Raw genomic sequence first — 26,297 nt, forward strand, 5'->3', positions numbered from 1 at the left:
TCATATGATTTGAATGATTTTATTGTGTAATTTTTGTAAACATTATTAACAATTAGCTTTTCTAAATATCCTAAAAAGTCACTTTCACATGCATATACATGGTATACCACCCATCCGTCTACTACCAGGACTACTATTCCTACTATTAATCATTTCTAAAGCACTACTAGACATAGGCACTGATGTACAGACACACAACAGAGAGTCCCTGCTCAATGGACCACACAATCTAATCACGACAAACATAGATGACAAATGAGTTTATGGGAAATATATTTACATGCAGATCCACTGCCTGTGCAGTTTAGTAGCTACTGAATAGAACTATGGGACAGAAGAAAAATAAAAAAATCTTAGAATGTATGAAATGGGCATCCTATCTATATGGACTGTGATCTACATATAATAAACATGGTACAGTGATGGAGGAAATCTCTTTGATGAGTATTATGTGTTGGGTTTTGTATTGTGCTTCCTGTGCTCCTAAGCCTAAGCTACGGTATATTAAAATCAGCAGGAAAAGCACATTGAAGTTGTATTTGCTACGGTATTCTCTTGGCCAATGTGAAGAATAAGGAAAAGGTATGCTAACCTGCACATGCCCACACTTCAAAGACAATTGGTTAACTTCAATTTTATAATAGCTCTCATCATTTCATGGATTCCGGTTCATACAGACCTCAGCATGGCAGTGCTGGTTGCATAACAGCATTTCTTCTTACTTAAACCGGATACTATTATAAGATTTGCTTTTGGGTTTCACACCAGTGGAATGCTATAAGACTGATTACTATGAAATCAGATATATTCTAAAATGCTAAAATACAATGTGTGTGACACTATTTACGGACCATGAGATTTTATGGTTAAACTTAACAACTTTCCCTACCATAAAGATTAGCAAAATTAGGGAGATATCTGAAAATCTGTTTGCATTGCTAAGACAATTCCAAGATTTTAAAGAAATGTCTATTCTGTCTCATTCTGCAAAAACTACACAGGAAAATCAGATGGGCAAATGTACTACTGGAGGCAGGATGAAATGAAGAGAGATGTAATTACAGATGAAGGAAGGCTGGAGATAAGAGGTCAGCCCTGGTGTAATGATGAGAGTGGAAGCGCGGAAAAAGAACATGCAAACTTCTTTTACTATGGAGTGACAAGTAAAGATGGACAGATCCAGCCATGGATCTACAGTGGCCTGGGCAATAATCTCAAAACAACTACATCTAGATAGGTTTGCTAACCAAAAGTCATAAATCAAGCACTAAAAAAAAAAAAAAAAAGGCTCATCAAAAAGTTCACCAGCTTCATTTTTTTTGTATCAATCAAAACAGATATTCCTACTGTGCTTACTATCCTACTTCCTTAGAGATCATGTTCCTACATTTTAGTTGCGTTGAATTATTATTTATAACTTAGCTCACGAATGGAAAATAGCAGCAAACTGTCTACCAGTTCTGAAACAATCCTTTGTTGTTTCTGCAAGAGTTCAGTACCTGATCAAATGAATTTTATTGTGAACTTAGCACAGAAGTTACATCTCCAGTTCAGTACAATAAACTTCAAAAGTCTGTTTAACGTACTCAGGTGAAGGCACCAAGCAATAGTTTTAAAGAATGAGTAGAGTCTCTCTTCGTCACAGAGAGAATTTAATGAAACTGACGCACCTCCGCCCAATCCCACAACCACCCAATGAAAAGTCCGTCCATGACAAATTTACACTGCATCCAGATGGGTATTACATCGCCACAAACCCACGGAACCAGTTACATTACTCTAAAAGAGTTTTGATGAATTTACAAACACACAGCTCAACTTACTATACCCAGGTATACTTCTGCAACAGGTATTCAGGTACGCTGCGCCCACCATCATTGAAAGGTTAAGCTTTTTGTTCATGAATATATTCATAGCTCAAGAAGCAAAATCTATTGTTTTCACTCATGACATGATATTTATAACAAACCACTGCCTCGAAGTGACTCACAGCTTTTATAAAATAGATTTCTGGATAGCTTATGAAGAAAAATTATTTACTAACAGAGTATTGTATAACAAAATGACATGATGTTAAATAGCATAATGTCAAAGATATTAAATCTATGCAAACAGGGGAATATCCAGAGTAAGATATAGACAATGGGCCAGATATTCGTACCTACGCGCGGGCATAGATTTGTGTGCGCAACCCGGCGCACATAAATCTACCCCTGATTTTATAACATGTGCGTGCAGCCGCATGCATGTTATAAAATCTGGGGTCGGCACGCGCAAGGGGATGCATACTTGTGCACCTTGCATGCGCCGAGCCCTAGGGGAGCCCCAATGGCTTCCCCGTTCCCTCCGCCCCCCCACCTTCCCCTATCTAACCCGCCCCCCCAGCCCTACCTAAATCCCCCCCCCCCCACCTTTATTTGTTTTTATTTACGTCTGCCTCTGGCCATGCCCACGTCCCTGGACCGCCCCACCCATTTTTCAAGCCCCGGGACTTACACGCGTCCCGGGGCTTGTGCGCGTCGTCAGGCCTATGCAAAATAGGCTCGGCGCGTGCAGGAGCGGGTTTTCGGGGTTACGCGCGTAACCCTTTTAAAATCTGCCCCAATGTGTTCACAAAATATACTATAAAACATTACAATGATTAAATCAATTCCATCTTTAATTATTCAGTTGGCATTGAGCAAATTATTAAAATTTTCCCTACCCTTTCATGCTTAAAAAGAAGATAAGGAGCTTGGGAAGCAGCTGAATAGGCCTAAATGTTCTCAAAGTATTTACAAAATATTTTTAATGCTCTCATGATGCCTCCAGAAGATAGATGATGACTAAAATGTTATTTATTTAAAAGGGTTTGTTACTTGCTAACATCCAAAGTTCGAGGTGGGATACAATAAAACAATCATAAAACAGGGACATGACATAAGAAATAAACAAGACAGACAAAGCCCTTCCAGTGAAGACAGCAGAGTGAGTGAGATATGTCACAACTGTTTACATGGAAAGTGACCTCACATTTCACTCCAGCAGATGCTTCTTCCATGTACTGCATTCCTGAAGGGCAAATAGACATGGTTTGGCCCACATAAGTGGGCTCATCACAGCAGAACTGAAAGATGATTTTAAAAGTTGTGATACTTCCAAAAAGCTACATAAATCCCTTTCAGTTAGGAGGGTCCTTAAAGAGAAAAGATGAATACTTTATCTTGAGATCGCACAGAATTAGGAGCTGGATGCTAACAGAGCTTTTGTTGAATCTGATGGTAAAAGCACAGGATAGTATAAGTCTAGTTTGGTACTGCAATTATAATGCTATTCAGTTTTTTGTTTTTTTTTATCATACATTTTTGCCTGAATGAAAATAAATACAATATCAAGAAATTACAACAACATAAAGTCTTTTACAATTGGTATTCTGGATAGGTTTGCAATGTCTGTTTAAAAATATTGCAACAGACTGGGTGTTTCCAATGTTTTTCTCTGCTGGAAGGCTGAATTATGATCAGGACCTTTGCAAGCTGGGTGACCATCCAGGATGGGGAGCACCAGAGAGAAGTACAGTGCCTCTCCTCTCTCCCATCACCTGTGTGGTTCCCATATCAGTTGTTTGAACTGCACAGGGTTCCACAGATGCTGAGAACTGATCAGCAAACTGTGCAGCCGGGAGCAAGATAACTCAAAGGCTGACAGCATGACAAGAGGAACCAGTCAGTCAGAATATGAAGGGTAGAAGTGTGTGAGGACTAGGGGATAGAAAGCAGGACTCCCACAGCCGTCCAAGCAACTCCTGGTGCAACTGCTCCCATTCAGCTGTGCCGGGGGATTACTACTACTGTTACCAGTATACTTATCACTTCTATAGTGCTACTTGATGTATGCAATGCTGTACAAAGCAGTCCCTTCTCTGAAGAGCTTATAACCTAATAAGACAAACATACAGGGCAAAAGAGGCTTTGGAAATTTGGTTTATTAAGAAAATGGTTAAAATTAATAAGGCTTTAAGCAGGATAATAAGGGGTTAAGGTTTAAAAGCAGCCTCAAAAAGGGAATTTTTTTTTAGACTAGATTTAAATAAGGCGAGAGAGGGAGCATGACGGCACCACCTCAGGAAGTGTATTCCCAGAATATGGTGCAGCCAGGTGGAAAGCATGGAATCGGGAATTGACGGCGGAGGAGAAGGACCTAGAAAGGAATGACTCGCTCTGAGCAGATCTCACAAGGAGGGGGTGCAAACACTTTGAAGTGCCAAAAAAGCAGAATCTAAACCTAAATAAATAAGAGCGTAGCGGCAGCGAGGACCTGCAGAGTGAGCGCTCTTCTAGGTGAACGGCTTGAACTGTAAAAGCAGGAACAGGGAGCAATCCTCCCACCCCCAACCACAGAAGCTGCTCTTTAATCCACCAACGATCCTGACTATGACGAAAAGCAAAGGAAAAACAGGGGACCCTTCTGTTCCTATTTATTCTATACGTACATTTGTATGTGATTTTTAATTATATAGCGAGAGAATTTTTAATTTCAAAAAGTAGTAGCACATATTACTCAGTGCCAGATTTTTAATTTATAAATATTTATCATAAGACATGATTTCATCTTTAATTAGCCTAACTGTTAGGGATACCTCTAATGTGAGAAATGTGTTTCATTACCGCACACCAGATGTAGCTTCTGCTGTTGGTCTTTTTATCCAAGACTGAAATAATAATACTACTAATAAAAAAAATAATAATAAAAAAAAAAAAAGTACTAAAATCAACTTTTTAAAACGCTATGCTAATTCCATGTCTGCTGGGATAAAGGGCACAATCACAAAATTAAGGAAAATCATTATCACTGAACTCACAGAAAGAGATCTAAAACTGTTTGTACCTCTGCACTGTGAGAATTTTATAAAATGCTGGTCAAATGTAGCAGTCATCACACAGCAGTACTTATTGAGATCTGCCAATAAAGGCCAGCTGACTGGCAAATACAGCAAATATTTATCAACAATTATCTGCAGTATGTGAGAATTAGAAAGAAAATCACAATTATGAAAATCATAAATTTGTCTAGCTGTAATTAATAATTATAAAGCACAATTCTGACTTGTGCTTTATAAGCTTTTTGGATTAGTTCACATTTCACTATTTGGCTAAGTATTCTCTTTTTCCAACGTTTTTGATGTGGGAATTTTAGTAATAATTTTTGGGTAGTTTAAATGTGGGAATTATACTGCTTTTTCATAAGTACTTTAGTAAAACTTTTTTGTTAGTTTAAATATTATGTTTATTAAAATAGGTTTTGAAATATAAAAATTGGAAATAACACCTAGCAAAATGACAATAAATGATTAAATATTATACATCGCTCTGTAGGCTGAACACAGCTTGCGGCCCATTGCGTGGCGAGAGGCTGCAGATTAAAATTTAAGAGCGTTTTTATGATATTGTCATTTGCTTTCAAAAATTTGTTCTTTAGACTTTAATGATTGGATTGTGATCCTTTTCCCTCTCTTTTTGTTTCGTTGTTTGATTAATAGAATGTAAACACTTATAGTAAGATGCACAGATTTAAAAGCAGGTCTCTTAAAACATCCCATTTTGGGGGTTGTGGTTTTTAAACGTAATCTAAGGTATATTTTTAAATAAAGTTTGCAGGTTATTTTTGACAGGGCTGGGTAGCACCATCTGCAGGCCTCTCCTGTGTTTTTTTGCAGTGTCAGGCCGTCACAGAGATTGTTCTCTGAACATTTTCAACACACAAAACAGACTCGCTTTGATTACTTTCAGCCCGATTCTCATCAACATTAATGAAATAATTGGGTTTTAACTGAGGCTGTTTGTCCAAAACTGCATTATCCTAAGTAAACTTCACAGAGTCTGTGAGTAGCAGGGAAACTTGATGTTACTTTGACAACACAAAATTCAGAGGAAGAGCTGAAACCGGAAACAGTGTATATGCCAAGCCCTGCAAAACTGAAAACACTTAAAGTAGAAACTGAGAAGAATTTAAACAATTCGAAAATGTGATATTGGAAAGACTGTTATTCCACACACATTTGCGAGCAATTTGACTTCTGCAGGCAAAGCACTATTTCACCCTCAGAAATGTCTTTTAAAATTACCCTTTCTGGGGGCGTTGTTCTGAGGCCAATAGAGATGGACGTCTGATCTGAGACTCCTCACCTCTGATTGCTTATCTTTTCTAAAAACATTATTTAACGATTTTTTTTTAACTCTCCAAACTGACAAATTGCTGTTTAATATCTCGGTATGGCTTTTAAATGCAAAACCATGGACTCAGAGCACTTTTTCTTCAGCAAGCATGTTGACCAGGCTGCGGCTGACCCCGGAGAAACTGCGCTAGAACGGATTGAGCCGGCAACCACCTTAGGCTCTAATTCTTCAGACCTACCAACTGGGGACAAACTGTGCGGGTGGTTCATGAACTTGAGAAACGACTTGAAGCAATATATAAAAAGACCTCCTTGCTTCCATTTTAGAGGTAAGGGACAACCCTAGTGACTTTGGGTTCCCGAGTTGATGACACAGATGTTCGGGTGGACGGGCACGCCGACGCCATTAGTGATCTCGTGGCATAACAACAGCTTTTGCAGAAAGAGAATTTGCTTCTAGTTGAAGTTGTAGGATCTTGAGAACCGCTCCAGGCGGTGCAATCTAAGAATTAGGGAGAGCCTGAGACAAAAGCCTATAAGGATGTGAAACCAGTGGCTATAAAGATTTGTACTTTTTTCCTCGCTGCCCAAACAGCTGATTCCTCTGATTCTGTTGGCCAAGATATCTCTGTGAAAATTGAGCAGGCCCATAGGGGGCATGGCGCGAAACCCAATAACAGGGACAGAGACATAGTTCTTTGCCTACACAGTTTACAGCAAAAAACCCTAATCTATGAAGTGGCGCGGAAGCAACAAAAGAGGTCTGGGAGGGTCACACTATCATGGTTTTTCAAGATTTGGCCGCCATTATCCTCCGCGCTATCATCTAAGAGATGTAACTCGAGTGCTGCAGGCTGAGCAGGTTCGATACCGGTGGGTCTTTCCTTTTGGACTGCACTTTATGATCAAAGGAATTACTCACCAAGTGAAAACCATTTTGGAGACAGCGGCTGCCTTTAAGCAAGCGGGCTTGCCCATCTCCTTTAATGTTCCTAAGATGGCAGCTACAGTGCCCAAGACTGATAACTGACCTAGATGGCAGCGTGCAGTGAAGGGCGGCAGGAGGCTGCGTCGGCAGTCAGAAGATCTTGTCGGATCAAGGATGAGAGCTGAAAAGAAGGTTTAACTGTTGTTTTTTTGGCTATGAACATTACTGTTTAGCCACATTAGTGGCCCTGTTTTTTTTCCCCACCTGCTCGCTTTTTGTGGCCAATGGAGCTATAGTCATTCAGACAGTGTTCTTTTTTTCTGCCTTGTTTTATCTTTCATACATTTTATGAGAAATTTTTATGCAGTTTTTTTTTCTATTGTTGTGTTTGAGTGATCAGCGGGGGGATGACTTTCTTCCTCTTTAGTTGGTCACATTTGTTCCCCATGGGTGGTAGGATCTGCCATGGAGGTCAGGCGGATCAAATTTTGTGGGGAGAGGGTTGGGTGGGTGGGGGGACTGCGCATATTTGACTTACTGTCCTGTATTTGCTTCTTTGGCAGAATTCTTTTGTACGGGTTCCTTGAGAGCAACACTATTGAGTTAGCAGCATTGGCTTTTTTTCTTATCATTATGTCCATTCGAATCCTCTCTCAATGTTAAGAGTTTAATTACATTTCGGAAACACCAACTATTATTTCAAGAGCTAATTGCAAACAGTGCTACCACTGCCTTACTCCAGGAGACTCACCTCAGGAAAAGGCATGCACATCTTTTACTCCATAAAGATTATCTTCATCAATTTTTGGCTTCTAGCTCTGCTGGAGATAGGTTTTGTGGGGTGGCCATTTTGTTCACCAATTCTTTTACTCATGAGGTCTTATTGCAATTGCCTGAGTCACATGGTAGGTACCTCCTCTTAAAAATTCGGGTAGGCAAAGAGATATACACACTTATAAATTTATATTCTCCATGCTCTGAGCAGTGAGCCTTTTTGTCAGCGTTAGATGAGATTTTGATGTCACGTGCGGAGGGGATTATTCTTCTGAGTGGAGATTTTAACCTCAATATGAACTCAAAGTTAGACAACTCATTACCCACTGCCTTGGCACTTCACAATACTTATTCCCGCATAAATTATTTTCTTCTTGACAAGCTACTGCAAAATCAAGTTTTTTGGGAATATCACATGGTCAGACCATGCGCCTATTTGAGTATTTTCTGCTTTTCTGTAAACTTTTTGGGCTCCTCAAAAATTAATGCCTGCTTCGGGGTAGGCTTGAATTTTTGAGGGTGAAAATGTGCATTTTTTTTTTTTTTGCATCGGGGAGCAATAGCTAATAGTCTCATCAACATGAATTTACACGTGATGAGTGCTATTAGCTACTCGCTCGGTTGGATGCATGTTTTGGACACGCTAACCTCCGTTTTTCATTGGGGGTTATGGATGCACGTCCAAAACGTGCATTGAACCGTGCGCTGCGGCCTGCGCACAGTATTGAATCGGCCTGATCATGCTCACAGAAAGCATAATATATTTTATCTCCTATCTTTGGCACTATTTTTTCCAGGCAGATATGAATGGCATTGTAGAATATTTCAGAAAGTCTTCCTTAGCAGCTTAAACCAGCTTCCAATAATCAAATTAAGGTGCCAGAAAAGCAGCAGTACACCAAACACCGAATACTTTTAGCAAAAGGTCTGAATAATTTTTCTAATTATTCAACAGAGTTAGAAAATAGGAATACATTAACTGTTCAGAAACTTGCCTCCTTAAATCTAAAAAAATCAGAAGAGAGTGGTGAATGCCCTTCTGGAAGAGGTGGTGAAGACGAAAACCGTCAAGGAATTCAAAGGGGCATGGGATAAACACTGTGGATCCCTAAAGGCTAGAGCAGTGATGGCGAACTCCAGTCCTCGAGTGCCACAAACAGGCCAGGATATCCACAATGAATATGCATGAGAGAATTTGCATATAATGGAGGCGGTGCATGCAAATCTCTCTCATGCATATTCATTGTGGATATCCTGAAAACCTGGCCTGTTTGTGGCACTCGAGGACTGGAGTTTGCCATCACTGAGGATGGAAATGAAGAAAAGGGTGCACGAGGGTACCTTGCTGGTGCGGCGGTTACTACCCTTTCCAAATAAGCCTTGATACTGTTAAAGCAACTCCATCATTGCTCTCTGTTTCAATGGCAGTGAGAAAAGAAGAATTGGATTCAGACAGCAACCAACAAGGGTCCCGACGTTTACAATTTGGGGAATAAATAAACATAGGGGTAAACTAGCTGATGCGGCGCTTACTACCCTTAATCACTAAGCCTGATACTTTGATGCAACTCCAACTTTGCTTTCATGGCAACAGTTAAGGGAACTGGATTCAAACAGCATCAGAAGGTCCTGACATTTACGGTCTGGTAACTGATAAGCATGTGGGTAACCTGCACAGTGCAGTAGATACTGGAATAAGCTTGCTGGGCAGACTGGATGGATCATTTGGTCCTTTTCTGAAGTACTCTGCAGATGGGAATTTCATTATTTACTGTCTGTCTCTAAGTGTGTAGCAGATGAATTTGGGGGGGGGGGGGGGGGGGGAGATCAATTTCATAACCAAGGATATTTATTTATTTTATTTAAAGGCTTTTATAGACCGGTATTCGTGAACACATCGTATCGGTTTACATGGAACTAGAGAAAAGAATTACAATGAACAGGGTGCGAAGAACTTGGATGGGGGGGGGGGGGGTGTTCAGAGTCAGATAGGAACATGACAGATATAACTTGATAATAAGCAGTTAACATGAAGATAGTGAATGCACAGGGGATTAAACTTGTAAAGGGGAAACAATGTTTGCAGTGCATCTTACAAATATGACAAGCTGACGGCGAGGTTGATGGTCAGAATCCTACGGTGGGGAGAAATTGATTATTCCTGGGCATGGCCTAAAGATGAAAAATAACTGCCATTACTACACATCTATGTTTCTGTGCTGCCATGATAACTGCTTATTTGTACTCTATCAACAGCAGTCTGTAGACAAAGAAGCATCTTCCAGAGGAGGAAGAAAAAAGAATTGCATGGCAACTTAAAACAGCATGGTTTACGAGCAATCTCTGCATGCACTAAAGGAGACCTCTGTTTGAACAAGGGCTGAGCTGTGATCCTGTATAGAGGGGAAGCTGCCACACACAGTAACTTCCTTTTATCTTTGCCCTCTAACCTCCCTTCTTCTCCCAGTGTCTTTCCATGGAGCTGTGTTCCTGTGGAGGAGATGGAAGATGGACAGGCTGGATTTTAGTAATAGAAAGTTCCTTGAGCAGCTGGTTGACACCATCTCCTTCACCCAGGGGTATGTAAATCTGATTCAAGGAGACAGCAGTGGTGGTTGTCGCCTTGAAGGAACTTCTGAAGGGGCTGTGGCAGTATGAGGAGACAATCCTGTAGCTAAAAGCAGAGGATATGCTTCCTGTGTGTGCACTTAAGTCACAGATCATTGATTGTGACTCCCTACTCCTCTGTGAGCCAGCAAGTGTAAGCGCCCCAGATGCAGTTCAGCGTCCTGAGCGTATTGTTGCTTACCAGGTGGGCCCACATTTTAAGGTTTTGTTTCTATGGTGCATGTCTTTCTCATTGGTTCTGGCTCTTCCTTTAGGAAGCAGCCAACTCCTGTCTTCCGTGCTTGTACTGCAAGTCCAGTAACAGAGTAAATCATCGTATAGCCACTTGCAACTTCACATGTGTTGCTGGCACTGTTAGTCCTCGCCTGTGACATCACGTGTCATAGACAGACAAACTGATAACATAAGCACATTTCCTTTCATAAAACCAACTGAAAAAAAAAAAAAGTAAAAACCAAGATAGAAGCAGAATACATCTGTTACTAGGGAAACACACTCAGTTCGATTCTGAATCATTTGCATATCACACTTCTGTAATCTTACTTTAATGTAACCCACACCAATTCAGTACTTTAATTAATGTTAAGAAACAAAATGCGTTTATTGCATTTAATCATTCTGAAAAAGCAACCCAGAACCATTCATTAATGTGCTTGAATTTGCTAATGAAATAAACAGAATAAGTCCTTGTATGTAGCAGAATGAGGAGGAAGGGATTGCTCCTTAATGTCTTCATTCATATCAATTGGCATTTGTTGGTGAACATAAACTATACTAATTTTGCACTAACAGACTATTAACAAATTTTGCTGTGTTCAATTTAGCAATTAGGACCTGAATTAGGACTATTACTCAAATTCAGTCCAGAAGTTATGCCAGATATGTGATAGTTGACGGATATCTTTTTTTAAAGATTTGTTTCATAGGGTCTCTATCCTGCAGTATCACGTACAAAGATGAAATGATCCTTTTAAAGCTAATCTGGGCAGCATGTAACCTTTAAAAAATCAAACAGATTTTAAATCATATTCTGGAATCAGGAATTTGTCATCATTACAGATGTGAAGCAGGTCTACATCCTCATCCCTTTGGGGTGTAACTGTCATGACCCTCCTGCTGCAGTGGCTTAGGTAGTATTGTACGGCTAAGGGATGGTATCAGAGGAGGCACAAATGGAGAAATTACTTACCTGATAATTTCGTTTTCCTTAGTGTAGACAGATGGACTCTGGACCCGTGGGTTATGCTCCCCTGCCTGCAGTTGGAGACGAAGCAAGCTGACGTCACAGTATATTTACTCCTGCACTGACCCCAGCCTGCCAGTATTCTCTTCAAAAGCTACTGGGGACAGACTAGCAAAAAAACAAACAGTCAACCATAACTGTACTTAACCAACAAGAAACCCTGAACTCTTGTAAGAATCTAGGTACCCCAAGCTAGGGACTAGATGAACACTTACCAGTAATCCCTTGGGATCTAGAGCCCCACAGGAGGACTATTGATACCATTAGCTGGAAGCCGAGTCCATCTGTCTACACTAAGGAAAACAAAATTACCAGGTAAGTAATTTCTCCATTTCCTAGCGTGCAGACAGATGGACTCAGTCCTGTGAGATGTACCAAAGCTACGCCTGAACAGGGCAGGAGGCTGCCCAAGGCTCAGTCAACACCACACATGGAAAGGCTGTATCCTCCCGGGCCTGCACATCCAGACAATAACATTTGAAAAAGGTGTATAAAGATGACTGTGTTGCAGCTCGACAAATGTCGACAGGAGATAACAGACTAACCTCTGCCCATGACACCGCCTGAGCTCTAGTGGAATGAGTCCTAACTTGAATAGGCAATGGCTTTTCAGCATTCACATACACAACTGTGACCACCTCCTTAACCCAAACAAGGTATCGTAGCCCACGAAGATGGTTCGCCCTGCTTCCTTCCACCATTAACGACAAACCGACTATCCGACTTTCAGAAAGGTTCAGAAACCTCCACATACCATATGACAAGTCTCTTGACATCCAAGGAACGCAGGAGGTGATACTCCTCCATGTCCAAGAAATGGACTGATTCAAATGGAACTCCGAGACCACCTTAGGTAAGGAGGAGGGAACAGTACGCAACTGCAATGCCCCTAGAGTCACCCGAAGGAACGGCTCCTGGAAAGACAGGGCCTGCAACTTGGAAATGCAACGAACAGAACATATAGCCACCAAGAACACTGTCGTTGGGGTCAATGACCGCAAAAAAAGGCTACATAGTGGTCAAAACGTAGGGCCCACTAAAATATCCAGCACCAGGTTAAGACTCCATAAAGGAAATGGCAACTGCAAGGGAGGCCAAAAGGTGCTTCACTCCCTTCATGAAACGGGCCACATCAGGAAGGAACAATAGGGAGACACCACTTACTGTGCCTCTGAAACATGTAAGAGCTGCAAACTGAACCTTCAAGGAATTAAGGGTCACTCTCTTATTCAGCCCATCCTGCAAAAAATCCAGAATAAGCGGGATCTTACCCAAACAAGGAACACCACCGCACTCCTTTCACCAGGCCTCAAACACTCTCCCGATCTGCATATATGCTAGAGAAGTGGAGAACTTCCAAGTGCAGAACATAAGTTAGCAGTCACTGCAGAACATGGTTTGTAAAAGCGGTATACAAACATTTTTAAATAAATAAATAAATCCATGCTTCAATAGGCGAGCCCTCTCAAGGGCTAAACCGTAAGACAGAACCAAGCCAGATCCTCTTGAAGAACCGGCCCCTGCTGCAGCAAGATCCATGCATGGCAGAAGACAAAAGGGGTCCTCCATTAGGAGTCTCTGCAAATCTGCATACCATGGATGCCTGGGCCAATCCGGAAAGGCATAAAGCAATCTCCATAGGGAGATGCATGTCCACCATCTGCTGGAGACGGAGAATACTGGCAGGCTGGGGGTCACTGCAGGAGTATATATATATTGTGACGTCAGCTTGCTCAGTCTCTATCTGCTGGGTGGGAAGCATAACCCATTGGTCCTGAGTCCATCTGTCTACACACTAGGAAACTGTAAATACCCAGAGGAGGGAGGATAGAAAAGGAATTCTCCTTCCTGCCGGGTCTCCCAATATTAAGATGAGGGGTCCAGAACTAGAGATGTGCTTCGGGTAAAAATTTTGTGTCGGGCTTCGTTTCGGGGCGCCCTCCCCCCCCCCCAGCGGGAACTTCATTTTTCCCGAGGTTCGGGGTTTTTCTTTTCGGGGGCCCTGATTTTCGGGTTAGTGCACACTATCGGGAGTTAGCGCGCACTAACTCAAAAATGAATTTTTCCCGAAATTTCAGAAAAAAATCAATTGTTTTTCAGTTCTCCTGAACCATTCCGAATTAGGAAATTTCGTTGACATTGCTTAATTCAGGAAAAACGATTGCACATCCCTATCCAGAACCCATCCAGCAAGTCTCCCAGGGGAAGAGAGGAAATGCAGGACCCAAAAAAACAAAAACAAACAAAAATAAAACAACAACTTCAAAAGCAAGCAAATTAAATTCTTACAAATTCTGAGCTATGACTCAGATTTATTAGAATAAGTTTAACTAATGAAAAGCAAGCAATGAAAACTTTATATATGCACTGTGAATTTTTCACAAACAACACAATTTGTTTTTCTTTTGTTGCAGCTAACAATTACTTTAGAAGAGAACCAGTTCTCCAAACTTTACCATAAAACAATCAGATAAGTATGGTTTGAGTATATTAACTGTTATACTTTCTATATCAAGGATTTAGTAATCAATGCTACTATGAAGGGAGCGAGCCTTTGTGTCCCAATTCGGTCTTGCAAATGCAGAAGACAAAATCAACACACTCTAATTGCAGGTAAGTAGATACATGTTTTATGTTTCTTTTCTGTGTTGTTTGACTTTGTATGTATTTAACTTTTTTTCTTTCTCTGTCTTTTTCCAGTGAACTCTCTGGTCCCTGTGAATTCTGAGGCTTTTGGTCCTGAAAGGAGTAGTGTGTGCTGATGAGTGGAAAAAAAAATCTCCTCCTTTAAATTCTTGCAAGTCTGACATACTAACACAACAAAATATTTAAAATGTTTAAGGAGTGCAGGACTTGATAGCCACTGTACATGTAGACTTCCATAGCATGTGTATATTGAGCCGGGTTAAAAAGAACCATTTCTGGGGATGTATTTAGGTTGGGGGAAGAAAGCAGCATGCATCAATTTGATTTTCAAATGAATGCATACCCCAGTTGGCTGCCCACATGCATAAATTAAAGTATATGTGCACTTATATGCGTGCACTTTGTTGGTAGCTAATTTTGAAAAATAGCTGCAAAATCTGCATGGATAAATATATGCGGTGTAACCTAATCATCCTTCTGAATAAAAGACTGAGTAAATGATTTGTAAAAACTTAATGTAGCAGTACAAGCAAAAGACTATAGTCTTAGCTTAAAAAAAAAATGCTTAGCATAAAAAATCCCAAGATTATAGGCAGAAGACAGGAGGGCACTGGATGGATAAACAATATGATAGTTTATGGACCTAGTACTGGTCTCTTAAAATAAGGTATTGGTGTATGTGTAGGTACTCATGTTCGAAGGGGTTGGAGGAGCTAACTGCAAAGGAATGACTCCAAGAAACACCTGACTACACAATTCAAACTTGTATGCCCGTCCCAAAACCTGCCTGAAGTCCTTACTATATAAGAATAAAAGTTCAATCAGGTAATAGAATGTAGACATTTCATTAATAAAATGAACCAATAAATCTTCTCTTCCTCTTACAAAAACTAAGCACATGCTTGCACAATACTGCAGAACACAACACTAGATAGACTGACTCTTCAACATTACTTAACATCTAGAACTCCTGGGTCTTTACCAGTTTCACATCATCTTTGGTCTCAGATGACGAATTGCTGAGGCCTGAAGTGTTCCCAGAGATCATTCTTAAAGCCTTGAGGACCACTCAAGTCCTCAGGAGCTGGATCTGGGTCTGCATTTATCCAAGCCACTCTTAACTCTGCATATAAATCAGCAACCTCCGACTGAGCAGAGCCTGGTTTGATGCTGGCCACAGTATTTTTTTTGCCTTAACAGCACCTTTATAGTTTGCAAGTCAGGTTGTCTCTATGAGAGGAGTATTTGGTTCTGTGATTGTTAACAGAGCCTGTGTGTGTATATATGCGTGTGTAATAAAGCTAAAGTTAGACTAAGATGAAAAGAGAGATTGTGGTGTTTATGCACACCCAAGTCAGAGACCCTGAATCTCAGGATAAAGATACTATTGGTGTAATAATAATACTACATATCTGGCAACTAGAAAAGCTACTCAAAATTGTCCCCTAAAAGTGTCAAAACATTTTTTCCCCAGGGGAAACCTGGTATAGAAATAAACGTTTTGCTTGCATTTTGCTGCTTGTGCTAGTGCTTGATACATTGCTAAAAAACTAAAAATAGTGTGCACACCCTAACATTATTTCAGTACAAGTTTTCTTGGACCGTGTCCTATCATATTTTTCTCTAGATAATTTGAAGAAAATTTGTCAGATGGTATGCAAATTCAGAGATCACTGATCTGGCTAAAATAGCAGATTAATCTGCTGGCAGTTTCAGTGACTGAATATAATAGCCTAGTTATAGTTTATAGGTTGCCTCTCTAAAAAGGAGGCAGATCAGTTATCTATATTTTATCTTAAAACTTTAACAACAAATTACTAAGGAATAAAGAACCAGAAATGTGAGGTTCATAAAATTCCTCAGCAACAATGAATGGACACCAATGCAATATTATACAAGCTTAGCAATTTCAAGCTTTGAAGCTGTTTCAGCATAGGTTAAACCACATTAAGTATCTTTGTTCATTTTTCTTCACAATCACCTCCTTGGAAAACTCTGAGATACAGCATGGGAAATTAATAGATGATTTTTTTTTAACCTATAGCTCAAATAATGCACCAAATCAGATCACAGATCTACTTAGAATATCAGGAAAATTTGAATAAACCTTTCTGAGAAAAATTGTAATATAAATGGGAGAAAACATTTGTATGGGGAAAAACACATCTTTGTGGAAAGCACTTTTTTCCCTCCTAGAATAAACCTGTGCAAGATTAAGAGCTTTGCTCGTGAAGGTGTGCTAAGTGTTGCCAAAACATGCGCATTAACATTAACATACATTCACAAATAGAACTGAAAAATCATTAGTGCTCTGGAGAAAGATATTGTTGAAATACAAACATACTGTACCTGCTTTATGAAACCTTTCCAGTAATGCTTGTCGAACTGATCCCTCTATGTTGAAGTAGTCATGATCTTCATGTGCATTTTTAAGGAATAAAGGAATGTGTTGAAATACTATTGCATGTTTACACTTTTTTTGTTCAGCTATGGCGAGCTGCCCACTGAGCCACTTGTCATGAGCCTCCTTCAACTCCGGGCATTTTGAGGAATCAAAGAAAAACTGGGAATTCAGCACAAGGAAAAGAACTCCTCCAACCCAGTAACTATAGTAGTCATCACCCCAGCTCTTGCAATAACCAGCTACTGTTTCAGGCGTGGGGGTGTTGCCGATGTCATGGTTCCCACTGACAAATACCATTGGAATTGCTTGGTCAAGCTTCTTAAGAACATTCTTTAAATCTTGCTCTTGTTCCTTCTGCCACTTTTCTCCTGTAAAAGATAAATACATAAGGGTACAAAATGCAGGCATGATCACATACGTAATAAATCCACTGTCCGCTTATCTCCATATGTATAAATGTTTACACTAAGCATAATAAAAGATATATAATACAATCCAATTGGCCATGATAATTTTCTGACACATCTTAGACAAGAATGTAACATTCAAAGAAGACACTTTTTTGAAAACAAAATGGCTCATTATTCTTCAAAACTGTACCCAAGTTGCTACAATACAACTTCAACAAATATTCAGTTCTGCCAACGATTATTGTGCTATGGCTATGAAAGTCAAATGAAAAATGCAGGAAGTCTGCTTCAAGAAGACATCACAACTTGCTTTCATGCCCCATTATCTAGCAAGACAGTATCTATACAGACAGTTAATTACACGAACAACAACCCAACCAGAACAACTAAATGATTATGGTCCATCACTGCCACCTGGTATACTGAAGAATCACTCAGTTCTAAAATGCAACAATTCTTTATTTCAGACATCACCGCAGTAATCAAATTATTTGCAGACTGTAATCATAAACAGTTTCATGTGGCTATGTTACTGAAGAACACCAAAATCCCTTCTGAAAATGACACTTGTCAACTCAAATGAAAATAATTATAGCAACATAACAATAGTAATGACACCAGAAAAGGACCAGCAGGCCCATCCAGTCCTTCCAACAAGTCTCTTATGGTAGTAACTGCCGCTCCATGCAGTTACCCCAAACCTTATGATAAGAGTAGCAATATTTAAAATCAATCCAAGCAACTGTCAAACCCATAAATTACTGCACGCAGGAAATTACTAGCTAAAGCAATTAGTCCACTAATTTGCCCAGTCTCTCTCTAGGTCAGCGGTTCTCAACCTGTGGGTCGCGACCCCGGCGGGGGTCGAACGACCAAAACACAGGGGTCGCCTGTGTTTTGGTCGAACGACCTGTGTTTTGGTCGTTCGACCAAAACAGATCTGCGGACCGACCCCAACGGCCCGGTCCGCAGACCAGTACCAGGCCGTTGGGGTTTTTTGCCGGTCCGTGGCGCCGCGGCTGCTGCGGGGAGGCGGGGCGAAGCTGGAGACCTGCCTCCTCCAACCCCAAAAGGGAGCGCGTCGCGGTGCTCCTCCTACTTACTTCCTGCCCGCCCTGCCCCGGAAGACAAATGTTGCCGGAGCCGCACGGGCAGGAAGGAGGAGGCGCGTCAGCCACGTGCAGAAGAGGAGCAGCGGGGCCGGGAAGACTAGGGCCGCTGCAGAGCCCATCCTGTGGTAACCCGTAAAGAAGAGGCCCAGAGGTGAGAGAGAGGTGTGTGCGAGTATGAGATGAGTTGAGAGATTGTGTGTGAGAGTGAATTGAGAGACTGTGTGTGTTTGCAGAGACAGCATGTGAGAGCCTCTGTGTGTGTGTGAAAGAGACAGCATGAGACAGTGAGAGCCTGTGCTTGAGCAAGGCAGCATGTGGGGGTGTGAGAGAGCCTGTGTGTGAGACTCAGACAGCCTGTGCCAGTGAGAGACTGTGTGTATGAATGATTGCATGACAGACAGAGCATGTGACAGTGAGATCCTGTGTGTGTATGTGTGTTTGAGAGAGAAATGCATGTGAGAATGAGAACCTGACTGTGTGTTTGAGGGAAGAAGACAGGTGGAGAGAAAAGAAACAGAAAAAAAGGCAATATAAAAGGAAATGGCAAAAAAATAAAGGGAAGCAGATGTAAAAAAAAATAAATTACTTTTTACTGATTGGTACATGTAATCTTTGGAAATGTGCAAGAGTAGCACGTTCTCTATGGCGGATCTCACAATGTACGAGATCAACATGGAGGAAGTGGAAACCCACGGGGTCTGCACAGAGGAGGCAGCAGAATGGGCTTCAGTGCCAATAGCAGCAATCAGCGCCTCCCCAATAGCCACGTGGCAGCAGTGGCAGTAATTAGATTAATTGTTTGACTCAGCTGGAGGTGACAAAGTATGAAGTGGGATGTGAAATCACCTTGATCTGGTGGAGAATTAGGATTGCTGTTACACATGAACTGTATTTGGCAAACATTAAATTAAAGGGAGCCAGGATAATCAATTGAAGCCTGCAGCTGAGGACTGATTCATTATGACTCATGTAGAAATTAGTGCATTTTCCAGATTAGTCTGCATAACACAATTCTCAACATTCAGCATTATTTCTGCTGCATAGAGTTTTATCTGAGAGGCTCTGAGGTTGTGAGGGAGCCAGTAAGAGTGAGAGCATGAGTGTGTATGAGAAAATCCAGGGGAGTAAGAGTGTGTGTGAGTGGGGGGAGGGGGGGAGAGAGTGTCTTACACCCTGAGAGTGTATCAGTGTCTGTGAGAGCGAGAGGTTATGGTGGGTATAAGAGCATGAATGTGTATGTATGTGACAGCGTATGTGTGAGAGAGAATGGACATGTGAGAGTATGTGTGAGAGAGAGAGGATAACCTCCTAATCCTCGACAATATCAGGGTGACTGGAAATCAAGAGCTCCCATGTATGGACAGCAGGGGCTTTTTAAAATCCTTATTAGTTTTAATTATTGTGTGTTATTTGATATATGTGCTGTTTTGAAATATTTTATTGGTGTTTGGGAAATTATAAAAATGTATATGATTTTAATTAATAGAAATTCTATTTATCAGTAATTTTAAAATATTCTTTTATTAGTATGGTTTTACTATTATAACTGATGCTTTATGTTTCTTAATTTTATTGTTTTATGAGGAATGGTGGTTCTGTTTATAAATGTCATAATAAATAAGTATGCACTAAAATCCAACCCCATCCATAACCCTGCCCCATATGACCAAAGCCCCGCCCTCGCCCCGCCCTCGCAGGGCGAGGGCGGGGCGAGGGGTCACCGCAACATGAGGAATTGTATTACGGGGTCACGGCATTAGAAAGGTTGAGAACCACTGCTCTAGGTCCTTCCGCTCGCCCTACAGTTTACCCAGACCCCTCACCCAGTCAGTATCTGCCTATAAAGAATTTGATTCTGACTTATACCTGATAATTAGCAGGTGTAAATATGTGCATGTAACAGCTGTATGCCCGTCATGTTTGCAGGTTATTAATAAATAGCAACTTATATGTATAAATGTTGTCCCTGCCCTAACCTGCCCCTTTTTTGTAAGAGCAAATTTATTAATGCATCATTACTTGCATGTGATGTTGAGATTTATTAAAAACAGCACTTACACGAATATGCGCGCACATGTGCTCATTTTACGTGGACAACTGTTTTTAAAGTTCACCTTTAAGAATTTACCTAGCTTTTTCTTTTAAATCAACATATAGAAAACCAATTTACCCCTCAATATCTTTTCTGCCCCAAGCTTTACAGTCATAAAAATTCCCAGCAAAGACATATTTACAAATCAAATTACCAGCAAAATCCCCTTCTATTCTCAATACTCCCTCAGGAGGTTTCAGGAAATGTATTTCATACAGTATGCATGGTGAAAATTCACAAGGCTGATTGAGAAGTGCCACTATTTAAAATTTAAAGGCAACCTCAAAATTAGGATTTTAGTTGAGACTTGGATATGGCCAGAGAGACTGCAAACATTACTATTAATCTCTAACGCCTCATTTAAATAATGGGATAGGAGAGTACCTGTGAAACTATACTAACTATATTTGAGTGTGCTGAAGTGGCAGTGTATCACAATAGCAATATAAGAAAGAATTTTCTGGATCGGACCAGAACTGCAGAATGTTGAATCTGTAGGTACAGGGGAACGCAGAACTGTCTAAAAGGTCAATGCCATCCCAGCTACAAGCTGATCTTACAGACAGTATTTAGTGTATTAATGATAAGAAATTTGCATTACCAGTTATGGAAATGTTATGTTAACTAAGTAGCTTTCTCATTGGTATGTAAATTAGAGGTGATGACCTATTTAACCTACTGTATGGGAAACGGTCTCTGATTCTGGTTAGCTTGCAGATAATTTGTACTCTTCTGGGATATCTTATTTTTTAAGAAAAAAATGTCTCTTTCTTGTTGGCATTGTTTTTTTCAGACCACAGTGCTATTGTAACTGGCTAAAAGGTAAGAAACAGAGTAGAATTGACTCTCAATGGAGAAAGGTAAATAGTCGAATGCTCCACGGATCTGCAAGGTGATTTTTAATATGAGTGAGATGATCAAATTTTCAGATGAGATAAAATTATTCAACGTTGTTAGATCATGAGCTGACTGAAAAATTGTAAGAGGCTTGCGAGTCTTGGTGACTAAATGGTAAATGAAATTTGATGTGGACAAGTGCAAAGTGATAATATAGGGAAGAATAATACAAACTACAGGTTCATGATGCTGAGGTCCTGCAATGCCCTCTCTATGGCCTGCTGCATTAGCTTCTCCAGCTCCTCCTTGAAGACCCCCGATGTCAAGACTGACTGGGATCTAGAAAGTGTGGTAAAATCCTCTTCAGAACAGAGAGGAGAATCAATGGCAAACATCAGGATCGATGGAAGCCGTGGCAGACCCTTGGGAACTATCAATGACTGGTGCTTCTCACCACGGGATCTCTTCAGAGGCATTGCCGCCGAGGCTGGTGTATCCCCGTGCCCAGCACTGTGCATCTATGGGGACTTACTGATGCTTCTTTGGTTTCCCTCGATGCTCAGCTCAGTCTTCCCTGGCGCCAAGGCCAAGATGACGAACCTGATGTCTATTGACCTGAAGGAGGTGGGCAATGGCCCATCTCCAGCATTCCTGGAAGCTGTCAATGACAATGGCTCGCCGATATCTCAATGGCCATCAGTGCGCCTCTGAGGTTCCTCAATGCCGATGCTTCCAATGCTAATGTATTGGTCTTCTCAGGCCAGAAGAGCAGATCTTCAGGCCCAGTGTCCTTTTGGAGTCATTTGTGTGCACTTGCTGAAACCCTGGATGTCATATGATGCCACCAAGCAGAGGACACATCTGTCATGAAGATCCGTGACAGACATAGTCCTCATGCACCAAGAGCATCGCTGAAACCCAGTCAAGGACATGCCATCACGAAAGAAAAGGGACACGATGTCAAAATCGATGGTGGTGGCCATCAAAAGCCGGCAGGTACTGAGCACACCTCCGCTCCGGAGCATCGACTGATAGAGAGGAGAACCAGGGGACCCAGCATCTACCACGCAATTCTGACAATGCAAAATTACTGTGAAAACAACAAAAAATACTCTGAAAGGAGAAAAGTAGAGAGACTAAACTTTACCCGGAGACTCTGGACTCTGCGGAAAAAAAGAGACTTAGGAAATCCCAGATATTATATACCGGAGCATGCTCAAAGAGGCACAGTCAAAGTTCTAGAAACTTTGACATAAGTTTCCATGCCGGGCTCCATCAAATGATGTCACCCATGTGTCAGGACTGCCATCCTGCTTGTCCTTGGAGATCAAAACCTGCGAAATCCAGTAATAAGGAACTCCAACATATACATTCCAGTGATAAAATGATGTCAACAGCATGTTCTCAATGATAATTAAACACCCCTCATTATAAATGGCTATTTAGATTATTACAAAGGTTTGTGGTTAGGCATGGGACGAGATGTGCTGGGTATGAACTAAATAAGGGATACTGAATTCCTGTTTACCCAAGGTGGTGAAATACAAGGGATTAAGAGTGCAAAAATTGTCCTGGATAATAAATGGTCACTCATCTGGGATAGTTGTGATATAACCTTGGCAGCGTTAACAGGCGTAAACTGCACAGACTGCATGGGTCAACTGATCTGTGTCTGCCATCATCTATAGTATTCAAAAACGGATAAAAATCTCCAATATTTCTAACCCACATTTCCTATCTGGTATGAAATTTGAGTACATCAATAACATTTGCTGAAAAATTACATTACGATTAAATCCAAGTCAAACAAATCTAATGCTTAACAATGACAAAGCTGTTAACCATGCTAAAAACATTTTCCAGTCACAGTGGCTGTGGTTTAGTTTATGTTTTAATATTCAGGTTCTTGCCTTATATCCGATTAGCGCATACCATTCCCATCACTGCAAGCTCTGCAGAGATTTTAATCAGATGACATGTCTGATAATTTCTCGTTCTTGTTATAAAACTGTCAAGGGTAACATAGCTTTCTTAAAATTTGGCAGATTCAGCTTAATACTTCTCAGGTACCTTGTGCTCATGTTTGCAAAAAAGAAATATCAATGTGTGATATTTTTTTACAGAACTGAAAGTTAGGGGTTTGAAAGCCATCTTGGAAGGCAGGCAAGAAATGCTGAGAATGCACAGAGTGGCACTTGAAGTTAAGTAAATGTGCTTCTATAGTTGAAAACTAGATATATTTAACTCCCCGCTATTTGGCAATTCTTATCTAATGTTTTGTTTTTTTAATGTTTGGCTTTTGCAGAGGAAATCTTACAACAGGGTTGTCGTTTCAATGCTTAAATTTGATTCAAGCAGAGGTTTTTATTGGCTCCCAAATTGAAAAACACTACCAGTAGATGTAAGTAGCATTTGTTTATATGAAAAAACAAGTTATCTTTAAGAATATTCATGGAAAATGTTCAATCTTCTTTAACTGTTACTGCTAGCCTGCTGCTTTAATACATTTCAATTAAACTGTGTTTGACTGTAGGGAAAGAAAGAGTTAAGGCAATATTTTTCGAAAGATTTCCAATTAATTAAAATGACTTGTTTAGTCAAGTTCAACTGCTGCTTTAACCTGCCTCATTTCATCTTATCCAAAATAAACACAATTTCATGGCAGTACCATCTTGTGAAAAACAATGTATGTTTCTCTGTAACTATTATCAGTCAAATAAACCTCTGGGAACTATACAAAGATGCCCTCTGACAAGGTATGTGTTTCAGCTGTAGAAAAACAAAGCCCTTGTGTACTCCTATGGAAAAATAATGAGAGGCTTTAATTGCAAGGCTTTACCAATTAATGAGTGGCCCTATACATGAATCATTGACAAGTGTTGCTTTCATATTTCATAGACATGAAAATAAGAACATCAGTGTCATGCTGGGTAAGACCAATGGTTCATCGACTCCAACATTCTGTCTCCGACAATGGCCAATCTGGGTTATTTGGAAGTAAGCACCAGGCAGATCCTAATGGGAAGATCCATTCCATGGTCCTCACTCTCAGAAGTAAGAGGTAGCAAACCACAAGTCTTCCAGACTAATAACTGCTAATGAACCTGTCTTCCAGGAACCTGTCTAAACCTTTTTTAAACCCAACTATGCTACTAGCTTTCACTTAATTTCATGGAATGTGTCCCCTAGGCCTAGTAAATGATGGTGATGGAATATTGACATTTCAGAAAGACTAATGACAAACTTTCATGGGTTCTAAATATCTTGGAACCTGCTTGGCAATGTTGGTTAAATCCTTGTAAGAGGTCTATCAAAAGCAAAGTAATGATCTGGTGTGCACACACACACAATATCAATAGCTAAACCTACTATGTGGGACATACATAAATCTGAAAAGAAAATTTCAGGATGGATGGTGGAAACTTTTTTTTATTATTATTATTTAGAGCTTGTGCTTGTGAAATAGGCACTATATAATACAGTGAAAACTAGTAATCTGATAAAATTCAAGAAAATATTAATTTACGATACAGACAGATACTAAGATACATGCACATTCTCCATGGTTCATTGAATCTAATTAGCTTTCAGTGTTCTATAACCATTCCTAAAAATATTTCATCTTTCAGATGGAGTAGTATTGATTCCTGAACTCTAGCTACATAAGTTTACTCCTGAATCATGTCTACCTATAAATGATCTCAGGCCAAAAACACAGAAATCTTCCTGCATCTTCATTCTGAGGAGATAAAAATACAAACTCAAGAAGTTTGTACAAAAGCAGACAATAGGGGGGCTTTCCAGTCTTTTGCATGTATGATTTTTGCCCACTCGGGAAAGATTGTATGAGTGCACCCGGTGCAAAGAGCTCCTGGCTCTCAGAGAACAAGTCCGAACTCTGGAGGCTAGAGTGGCAGACCTATAGGAGCTGAGGCAGACAGAAAGGTACATTGATAAGACCCTTCAGGGACATAATAGCCAAGTCCCAAATCCAGTCTAGCATCCCCGGTGCTGCCTTGGATCAGAAAGGTCTCCCGGTTGGAGAGCAGGACCCTGCTGTAGCAGGAAGTGATCCTGTAGCAAGGACCTGCTCTCCAGGTGATGCGTTGTCTTCTTGCACTGAGGACAATTCTCCCAGGGCTATTGCCCAGGAAGTGTTAGGTTGCCCATCATAGTTGGTGATTCAATTATTAGAAATGTAGATAGTTGAGTGGCTGGTGGCCATGAGGACCGCCTGGTAGCTTGTCTGCCTGATGCGAAGGCAGCGGATCTCACACATCACCTAGATAGGATTATAGCTAGTACTGGGGAGGAGCCGGTTGTCGTGGTACATGTGGGCACCAACGACATAAGAAAATGTGGGAGGGAGATTCTGGAAGCCAAATTTAGGATTTTAGGTAGAAAACTGAAATCCAGAATCTCCAGTGTGGCATTCTCTGAAATGCTCCTCCACACGCAGGTCCCCAGAGGCAGGCAGAGCTCCGGAGTCTCAATGCACGGATGAGACAATGGTGCAGGGAAGAGGGATTAAATTTTGTAAGGAACTGGCCAACCTTTTTTTGGGGGGGGGGGGGGGGGGGGGGGGGGGGGGGGGGAGACTTTTCTGAAAGGACGGATTCCACCTTAACCAGAGTGGAACCAGGCTGCTGGCGCTAACTTTTAAAAAGGAGATAGAGCAGCTTTTAAACTAGAACAAGGGGGAAAGTCGACAGTCACTAAGCAGTGCATAGTTCAGAGGAATGTATATTTGAATGATACTAATGACACAGGAGAGTTAGGGCATCCCAACAGAGAGGTTCTAATATAAGCAAAAGCAGCCCATGTGCCTATAAGTAACGAATCATCTGAGCTAAAAGATTCCAAATTATCCCTAACAACTGAAAAGCAGGTTAATACAAACAAAAAACGCACTTTGAAATGTCTGTATGCCAATGCCAGAAGTCTAAGAAGATGGGAGAGTTAGTGCATTGTAGTAAATGATGGAATAGACATAATTGGCATCTCAGAGACACAGTGGAAGGAGGATAACCAATGGGACGGACAGTACTATATCAAGGTACAAATTATAT

At 40.8% G+C, this 26,297-nt stretch overlaps 1 protein-coding gene across 2 annotated transcripts in view; it reads right to left on the reverse strand.

The window, feature by feature from the left end:
• CPPED1 (calcineurin like phosphoesterase domain containing 1) overlaps positions 1 to 26,297 on the reverse strand; it is a 127,604-nt gene that overhangs the window by 65,174 nt on the left and 36,133 nt on the right. For both annotated transcript variants that reach the window (XM_029577106.1, XM_029577105.1), the window contains exon 3: positions 16,723 to 17,145. In XM_029577106.1, the coding sequence (XP_029432966.1) occupies positions 16,723 to 17,145 (423 nt within the window). The remainder of the gene's footprint in view (positions 1 to 16,722; positions 17,146 to 26,297) is intronic.

Source organism: Rhinatrema bivittatum, chromosome 14 (genome assembly GCF_901001135.1).
Source record: "Rhinatrema bivittatum chromosome 14, aRhiBiv1.1, whole genome shotgun sequence".
NCBI lineage: Eukaryota > Metazoa > Chordata > Amphibia > Gymnophiona > Rhinatrematidae > Rhinatrema > Rhinatrema bivittatum.